Source organism: Vanacampus margaritifer, chromosome 6 (genome assembly GCF_051991255.1).
Source record: "Vanacampus margaritifer isolate UIUO_Vmar chromosome 6, RoL_Vmar_1.0, whole genome shotgun sequence".
NCBI lineage: Eukaryota > Metazoa > Chordata > Actinopteri > Syngnathiformes > Syngnathidae > Vanacampus > Vanacampus margaritifer.
In genome coordinates, this window is record NC_135437.1 from 12,066,947 (window position 1) to 12,076,729 (window position 9,783).

The 9,783-nt window shown below is 36.8% G+C and overlaps 1 protein-coding gene across 1 annotated transcript; it reads right to left on the minus strand.

Moving 5' to 3' along the window:
- Positions 1-1,525: 1,525 nt before the first annotated feature.
- LOC144053446 (galactose-specific lectin nattectin-like) lies at positions 1,526-5,243 on the minus strand. Its single transcript, XM_077567903.1, has 6 exons — positions 5,181-5,243; positions 4,859-4,886; positions 4,300-4,385; positions 4,091-4,222; positions 1,677-1,788; positions 1,526-1,605 (listed from the first exon to the last, which is right to left on the minus strand). Exons 1-6 carry the CDS (start codon positions 5,241-5,243, stop codon positions 1,526-1,528), a joined length of 501 nt encoding a protein of 166 aa, XP_077424029.1.
- Between the last annotated feature and the right edge of the window lie 4,540 nt (positions 5,244-9,783).

Consider the following 9,783-nt stretch of genomic DNA (forward strand, 5'->3'; position numbering starts at 1 on the left):
TCCCGTCTCAGCCAGGTGCTAATGAATTGTTTACTGAATTAGTTGTAAATTTCAGTTTTCTCTTATTTCTGATTTCTCTGCACTTGGAATACAGCGCTACTAAGTACGTCGGTTACCTATGTCAGTTCCTACTGGTTTATGAGACCTTTTCCTGTATTCTTCAAAATAAAAGTATCAACTATATGATAATGGCACAATAAAACAACACAATTCTGCAATACAAAAATGCAAAAACAAAAATAATAGCAGGGTAATTTACAGATTTTATTTTCGAAAACCTGACGGGGGAAAGTATTTTTTAACTTTTTTGTTTTGTTTTTTTGCACTGCAATTTGGCGCCTCTTCCACTAGATGGTGCCCTAGGCGAACGCCTAGTTTGCCTATGCCCTGGGCTGGCCCTGTTTAGCAGATTTTGGTCTATGCGACGATAAGTGACGTCATAACCACAGTAGCGATTTTGGGGAACTTTAGCACTGCTAGCTAGCGCGGCTAGCTTGCTGCTTGTTGCTGCTAGCTGGCAGCCTTTGTTAAACGCTGGCAATGTCAGCGCAATTATGTTTTACTTAGTGATGGGAAAATGAAGCCTCATGAAGCACTTGTGATATTTTTTGACTCCTCTAGATGTCACTATTGGTTTAAAAAGGCAGTGGAAATGTAATACATTTTCATTGCACTAGCATTTATATTTGAACCAAGAGCACCATCTAGAGGAGTAAAAAAAATAGTAAAAGTGCTTCATGAGGCTTCATGAGGCTTCATTTTCCCATCTCTAGTTTTACTGCTCTTAACTGGAGCTTGAACGTGATTTCAGGACTAAGTTGTGTTACTGCCGTCTGTCGCAAGTTTGGTGCGGTCACAAACTATGAATAGACGAGTCACGTCAGGCCTTATGGTGCTTTATGTCGTGTCTTTTTAGGAATGGAGTGAAAGTCCGGGCAACATTAGTGGTCGACTTCTGAAGAGCTGTGCAGAGCCACTAGTTGGATTTTTTAAATTATTATTATTATTTTTCATATGGATGCCAGTTAGGATGCAAAGAGGAAGAGCGAGGAAGAGGAGATACTGTATGTTCATGTCATCATTGACCATTCCCTTATGCACTATATTGTCTATTAAATTTGGCAATAAAAACGCTAAACATCTAAGCTTTATCAAACGTGGAAAGTAGCCTATATTACTTTAATAGTGGTTAGCGTGTGGCCATAAATTATCATGTATTGTTCTTCCTTCATTATAATGAATTAATATATTAAATTCAAAACTATAGACTCAACAAGGTTCAATTGGAGTGTGTAGAGAAAAAAGACAAGTATGTTTTGATGCTGACAGATTTCTTTATTTATCAGAGATGCTCTTTGACTTTGCAAATTGGTTGTCAATAACAATGGAGAATTGAGGGAAAAAGAGAGAAATCTATAGTAAACCCAAAGGTATAGAGGCACCAGTAAAGTGTAATATTGTCTCAGTGAATCATCATGCTTCGCAAACTTCACTGTGACAGAAGACAGGATAGTAAAATGAGCGATTAGTGGTGGTCAAGGAGCAAATCTCTGATGCACAGATACTCGTTCTCGTCTGTGCAGTCCGCAGTTTGCCACAAACCATCTTTAAGAAATAAATGTGTAAATATAACAGCATTATGCTCTTAGCAATCTTAGATCAATGATTTTACTTACCCATCAAGTCCACTTCTACACAGTCACCAGTATTACTATTAGGCTCTGAATTGGTTGTGTCAAAGTTAAGGAAATCCTCATCTGAGCCATCAGTCCAGATGTAGTCACCATCCTGGAAGAAAAAAAAGAAAAACTTGAATAAGTCACATATAAAGATAATATTTAACCAGAGAGAAAAAAGTCATGTTTTACATATATGTTATACACTTACTGTTTTTAAGTTAAACTCAAGCCCTCCTAATGGACATCTGACAAATGTCAACCTCTACTAGGTCGCACTACATCTTTTGTTCCAGCATGTTCTATTATCACAGGCCTGAGATTTAGCAAGCCAGGCTAAGGAGCCAGCCGGGTTTCTAACATGAGAAATTGAGGTTGCCCGACAATTTTCCAGGTAGCCCAACCCTTTGATAAGAAATACAGTAAATTTTTCAAGACGTATTGTCACAAAACTGAAAATAATGCAGGGTTCTATGTTAAGCCTCTTCGGGTGGTGGCCAAAAAACAAATTGTTGTGGCCATGCCAGAACCAGCACTGTCTCTATATATCGCTGGCTTGGTCCGATACATCACATATCATAATTTCACCAATTTAATATATATATATATATATATATATATATATATATAAATAAAATAAAATATTCAATAAATAAAAACGTCATTTTGAAATAAATATTCTTTTGATAAGTAACAGACAATTGTTTAATATGGCCATTAAATTGTAAAATGTAGTGTTAGTATTATTATGAAAAGTGTTCATACTATTCTTTAATATGTAACAAATATTTAAATTTTTATTAAACATTTCATAATGATTATTTTAACAACGTCACACACACATTTGCCAAGGTTTTGTCACATAAAAACACGTTTATTTTACAAAGTCCGTTTTTATTTTATAATATCCTTTTCCACAATGGCCTTTTCTATTACATAATGACGTTTTACAGCTGAATGACTTGATCTTGTCAATCAAATCACATGAGGCGGAGCCAGTTACGTTATTGGCTGACGTCATACAGACATGAGCTGGAGAACTTGTAGTATCGATTCACGCGAGGAGAGTTTAGGGCCTGATGATGAGCTGTCTAGGAAAACTAATCGATCGTAGAGGATCAAACAACCCACTAACTTTGATAGACAAGACCAAGTCATTATGTAATAGAAAGGCCATTGTGGAAAAGCACATTATGAAATAAAAACTGACTTTGTAAAAACAAACAAACTTTTTCTTAGTTTATAAAACCTTGGAAAATAAATTAAATGTCATTATTATATATATATATATATTTTTAAAGTATGACGTTTTGATAATCATTATGAAATGTTTAATCAAAATAAAATATATAGTGCCCATGAAAAGTCCCATTCAAACTATGTGGTTGTATTTCAAGGCAAGTGCAAGGAATTAAATTACATTTGATACAACAGTGTGTGGTTCAAGTATGTTTAGAAGTACTAGAGTTCAACACAACCTGTGGTGTCGCAGTTTGAACACCGGGAGGCACACTGGGTGACACCCACGTAATGATGTACTTCACTGAGACAGCCGAAGAAGAAAGTCACAGATGATGAATGGATTTTAGCATTGTGATTAAATATAAATAGTAGGGTGACCATATTCCCTTTTTCAATAAAAAGAGGTCACTTGTCCGGGCCTTGAAATTGTGGTACAAGTCGCAGTTACACAGCGTACTTCACCTCTTATCAGTCACGTAATACCAACCGGACATTTTCATGAATTTATAAAACCTCCAGACGCCCGAACAGAATGTAAGAAAATGGATTGTCCTCCCAAAATTACTCCCAAAAGAGGACGCTTGGTCACCCTAATAAATAGATGACTGATTGATAAAAATACTGCACTGATAATCAAACCCAATGTCCGCTACAAGCACGGACAGTGACCCCCTCCCAATTTAAGACTATTTGCAGTGATCGAAGGCTTTTATCTGCCGTAATTGGACCGCAACCAAGTTACATGCTATGCTAATGGCCATAGTGAACGCAAGTGAACTCGTTGCACACTCAAATGGGAAAAGTATGGAAGAGGTCTTGCGAAATCATGGTGTTTGAGCAGTGCTAACGGTGCCATCTTTTTTCGATTCAATCACCAAATGAATGTAGTTTTATAGCGCAGGCTGTCACGAGTTTGTGTGCACTCTTCCAATCGCATTCATTTTCAGGTCGCCATCCGGGAAAATGGTAGCGCAAACTGAGTTTGCCCGACGCAGTTTTTAGTCGCCATTGGTGATCTGGCAAACGCTAAAGCTCAGCCCTGTTATCATGCAGTACTGAACTCTATACTTATTTTCCATCCATTCCATTTAGCAAAAAATGCTTTCACTGAACACAAGTGACAGGATTCAATCAGAACATATGTACCACGTTTGTACTGGTCAATGTTTTACCTCAATCGCATCGTGGAGTCCAATCCAGCCTTCACCGGTGTCACTATTTGCTTTGATTAATTCAACAACAAATGCATTTTCCAAGTCACTGTGGATAGAGGCCAGATTCCCACCAAGAATGTTGCAGATGCTCTGATGGAAAAAGAGTCAAAAGTTGATTTCACTCCATCAGACGGCAAAAAAAGTATCATAAATATTGTGTTACATACCTCTGCATCTGCATAGGTCCTCTGTTCATCTTCGTAGATGTAACATTTACAGTCCAACCGAGTCCACCCTCTAGGGCAGCCATTGTCTGCAACGCAATTTGTGTTTTTGGAACAAAATGAAACAATCAAATCTGCTGTCAATACTTAAAAAACATGGATTCATAGTGATCAGGGCTGGACTTGTACAAAAAAAAAAAAATGGGTCAGGGAATTTTGGCTTTGATTGCTACCCTCTATGTAACTGAGAAGTCATTGTTTGTCATACCACTCAGAATCAGGGTGTCATGAAAGAAAATTCAAACATCTCTAGTACCTCGCTCAAAACACTCATAATACAAGCACAATCAAGTACAACTAAAAAGCAATGTTCAGCAATGTGCTGAGCTTAATTTACTAGATAATGCCATCTTATTTGCTGTTACTTTTCTCATACGTACAGTATATCTAGCTCATGCACTAAATTGCATTTGCTAGCTTAGAGCCAATCAGAGCCAACACCGTTTTGCATATATTATACAGTATATGCCAAATAGCCTGTCCAGCCTTGATAGCGACCAACCTTTGTAATGAATCACTCGGTTGGACCACTGTGAAAAAGAAAAGCACGTTGTTAATATCAGACTGCAGAACTCTGACACATGAATACGGCAATACTTTAAACACCGTAGTACAGTGGTTCTCAACCGCGGTCCTTAAGCCAACACAGGTGTTTCAAACGACTAATCAGCAAGCTCTGCATGAAGCCTGATAACGATACTTAGCTGTGTTGGCTAAGAGAGACATAGAAAACAGGCTGGATGGGGGTACTCGAGGACCGGGCTTGAGAACCACTGCCATAGTAAATATGTTCATTTAAATTACTGGATGAGAATTGGACTTACGACTCCAGTCAACAGTCCACTGATCCCACAAAGGAGGAACAACGAGCGAAGAGCAAATGCCATCTGCAATGAAAGAAAAATACAAGATATTTCCAGTGTTACATTTACATCTGAGCATGTCAAACAAAAATGCAGTTAAAGTTGAAAATATCACATTCGATTGATTTTCAGAGGTAGGATGGAAAGTTGTGTGAAGTTACCTTTGAGGTCGTGATGTCTGATGCTGACAAAGATGACAAGCTTTATATACGTTTAGTTGGCAGTCTTGGAATGTATACAATGTGTACATCAGGCGTACATCAATGACACATGACACATTGGAGGAAGTCCTGCAACAAGACAAACAACCCTGTAAGCCAAGAATGCAACCAAATAATAGCAGGTTTGCCAAACTCATTTTTGTCTCGGGCCACTTCCTCGTTGGTTCTATGAGTATGAACCCATATAAATATATGACCGCCTTATCACATTTCCTGTTCACAGCCAATTGATGGATAACTAGCTTTAATATCAGAAGCCAGCAAAACATCATTTATATTAATTTATTCATATATATATATATATATATATATATATATATATATATATATATATATATATATGTATATACTGTATATATATATATATATATATGTATAAACGGCAACGGCAGCCGATGCGAGGACCTCTTGCAGCCATTTAAAACTCATTTGATCATGTGTTCTATGCATCTGGGGACATACTCTCCCGATTGCATGCTCAAAAGCTAAGAAATAGAAGAATAGAAAATTGTTTAGCTTCATACAATTCAAGGAAAAATGCTATTTGGGATATTCAGTACAGATCTTTTTTAAAATGTTCTGACTTTGTTTTTTTGTATGTGTTTTTTTTTTAAGGGGATTAAAAAAAAAGTACTAGTGAACTGTAGATAATTTTGTTTTATGGCCTTTAAACCTGCTACTAAATTGGTGGCCTTATTAAGGGTGTCGATATTGTGTGGACATGTACATGTTCATGAAAGAAAACAAAGACATTGTTTCAACCTACAGACAAATTGGGCTCACCTTGGGTGACATTTCAATTATAATATTTATTTTTCACTCATATATTTTTCAAGTAAAAACACATTTTGCAGTTTCATGGCATTATAATAATGCACTGATTTGCTGTAAGAGTCACTTTATATTTGTCAAACAAGTACATTTAGTAAGGTAAGTAACAATAGGAATTATGTATTTCAACTTTGTTCCCACCTTTATTTGATTGACATTGTCTTGTCAGACTTTGCATTTCTGAGTAATTACACAACTTTAAAAAGTATGCTGCGCTTTTCGCCCCTAAGCATGTCAAATATGGAAAGTGTGAACAGGTCAGACTGGTTTATCCGTAACTGCTTTATCTGAGTCTTCAAATTAAGCATAAATATATTTAATTAAAATTTAAATTAATTTATACAGCGCTTTCAGTCCACACGAGAAAAATCAAATACAGGTACAAATTAAGATAGACAGATAGTAGTACCAACAACAAATAGTTTCATACATAAGGAGAAGTAAAAAAAAAAAAAAAAAAAGTAGATAAAAACGCAACACACACTTAAAACAGGGAACACCCTAGAAATTAAATACAGATGAGCAGTAAACATATGGGACATTAGTTTTACTTTAAAAATCTAATCTGAGCAGCCTTGTTGAAGACCTGTTATATGGAAATCAGTGCTGTCAAAGTTAATGTGTTAACTAATTAATTAATCACAAAAAATGATCGCATTAGTTATGTATTAACGCAGATTAATCTCACAATTAACTTTGACAGCGGATGATTATGTTAAAGGTAGCACAGGTTGTGTTTGAGCAATAAACATAACTACATGCATTAAAGTTAAGCCTTTTAATACATGTTTGCGTATGACAATCAGAATATTTGTTCATGTCAAACTATTTTTTTCTCCCATTTTTTTTCTCCCATTTTAAATTATGCGAGTAATTAACTGATGAGAAAAAGAGGAGGAATGAGCGTGTAGTGGCGAAAACATTTTGATGACGTCCTCATAACATTAAATGTCGAAAAAAAATTAACACATAACACGTGCTTTTTAAATTTGGCAAAAAATGTTGATAAGAAAAGCTCAATTTTATTAAGCGATTAATTGTGGGTGGAGGGGGGGTCGGGCATTGTTACTGAGGAAGACTACTCTGTCAGGTAGCCTACATAAAAGTAAGTATGTGTCAAATAAAAGTGTGTACACTTTGGATTTCACTTGACTACATTTAATGCAAAACACTATAACTAAAGTAAATAGTGTTGTGGGGCATAGCATGACTGACAAGTGCAACCACACCAATTATCGTAACTAACTGGATCAGTCGCATACCGTTCAATCAACCATTACTGACGTCGCTGCAACAGCTGGCAGTTTCCCACCCTCATGTCACAGACCCTTTAGAGTAATTATGTAGATAGTGCACCAACAATTGTGAAATCCCCTGAGTGTCATCAAATAACTGCAATTAGTCTATAGTTGGCATGAACAACATTTTAAATTCCGATGATTAATACATTATCTTCGAGTCCGGGCTTCGGCCTTCCTGGGTGGAGTTTGCATGTTCTCCCCGTGCTTGCGTGGGTTTTCACCGGGTACTCCGGTTTCCTCCCACATTCCAAAGACATGCATGGCAGGTTAATTGAACACTCCAAATTGTCCATAGGTGTGATTGTGAGTATGGTTGTTCGTCTCTGTGTGCCCTGCGATTGGCTGGCAACCAGTTCAGGGTGTACCCCGCCTACTGCCCGAAGCCAGCTGGGATAGGCTCCAGCCCCCCCGTGACCCTTGTGAGGAAAAGCGGTCAAGAAAATGGATGGATGGATGGATGAATACATTATCTTACATTACATACATCTTACATTACAGTACCCATCTTCCTTTAATGCATTTATTATAAAACACCTATTAGATAGAAAACACAATCAAATGAATAAACTATCCATCCTTCTGAACCGCTTATTCCCCACAAGGATCACGGGGGGCGCTGGAGCCTAATCCCAGTTGGTTTCAGGCAGTAGTAGTACACCCTGAACTGGTTACCAGACAATCCAGGAAAATGAATAAACAATTAATAAAAATAACCACATACTCCCACAGTGTGTTACTTGGCAACGTAACTTTCAATTTGCATGAACTTGAGCATGGTATTCTGATTGAATTGCTCATAAAGAAAAGGCCCCTCAAGCAATCTGATATTGGCAATATGAAGATGACAATACCAGTTCTTATAAAAAAACGAAAAGTGAGTACAAGGCTAAAGCAGCTGTATCAAAGTCCTATAATCAATCGGCGCCGATATTGGGCATTTTGACGAATAGTGGTATTGGCCTTTTAGAAAAATCTGATGGCCGATAAAAGGTAAATCTAAAACCATTTTAATGTCAGGGAACTATTTATTTAAAATTTCAGTTAACTTTAGAAGAGATACTGCTGACTCTGGGAACCTTCTGAACCTTTTGTTTTTGTTCAACATTAAAATAAATAAATGAGAAAGTTTTAAGATTTTAGGTTTAAATTTAGGAAAAATAGATTTACTGTAGAAAACTACAGAGAGCTATAGTATTTACTTGTTTAAGTTTCCATTTGACTTTTTAAGACGTGTTGATAACCTTGGGAGCTCCCTGAACATTTTTAAAATGAAGTCTATTGTCTAAGTCAGGGGTGTCAAACTCATATTAGCTCAGGGGCCGCATGGAAGAAAATATATTAATAAGTGGGCCAGATCAGTAAAATAATAGTATATAACATAAAAACAATTACCGTCAATTTTACGCTATTTATTGGCCAGCCCTAAATTACAAAGCTCAACTGTAATCATATTGTTCCAAAAAATAACACAAATACAAATGTAGTAGGCAACACTTTGCCTGAAAGAATTCCGGAAGTGTTATAACTATCTGTTTTGCATATGTAACTAATTTATGTTGGTTTATGATTTTTTTTTTTTTAACAAAACGTAACTTTAGGTTGTGTGTAAAATAATAACATCCAGGACAATTCCGTGTACAAGTTGCATTGCTCATCTGAGGACCGCTTGTAAAATTCCGAAATTATATGTTTTGATTGTGGCCGGCTGATTAATTGGCCCGACATTACTAAATTTATTTTCTTTCACTTCACAAAATCGTCCCATGGGCCACATTAAAACCCTATGTGGGCCTAATCTGGCCCGCAGGCCATATGTTTGACACCCCTGGTCTAAGTTAAAAAAATTTGCAAAAATCTCGTCTGGTGGGATTTTTCCCTTTTCACTTTGTATGTCAGGCTTTTAACCCTAGTTGCATGATGTGTTAAAATTGTCTAAAGCGCTGGTTCTCAAGCCCGGTCCTCGATTGCCCCTATTCAGCCTGTTTGCCATGTCTCCCCTAGCCAACACAGCTGAGGATCGTTATCAGGCTTCATGCAGACCTTGATTTTTAGCTGATTGTTTGAAACACCAATTGGCTGTGGAAGACATGGAAAACGGACTGGATAGGGGTACTGGAGGACTGCGGTTGAGAACCACTGGTCTAAAGCATGTTAATTGTTTTTATGTTTACATCACACGTTGTTATGAGTATGATAATTATTATTATTACC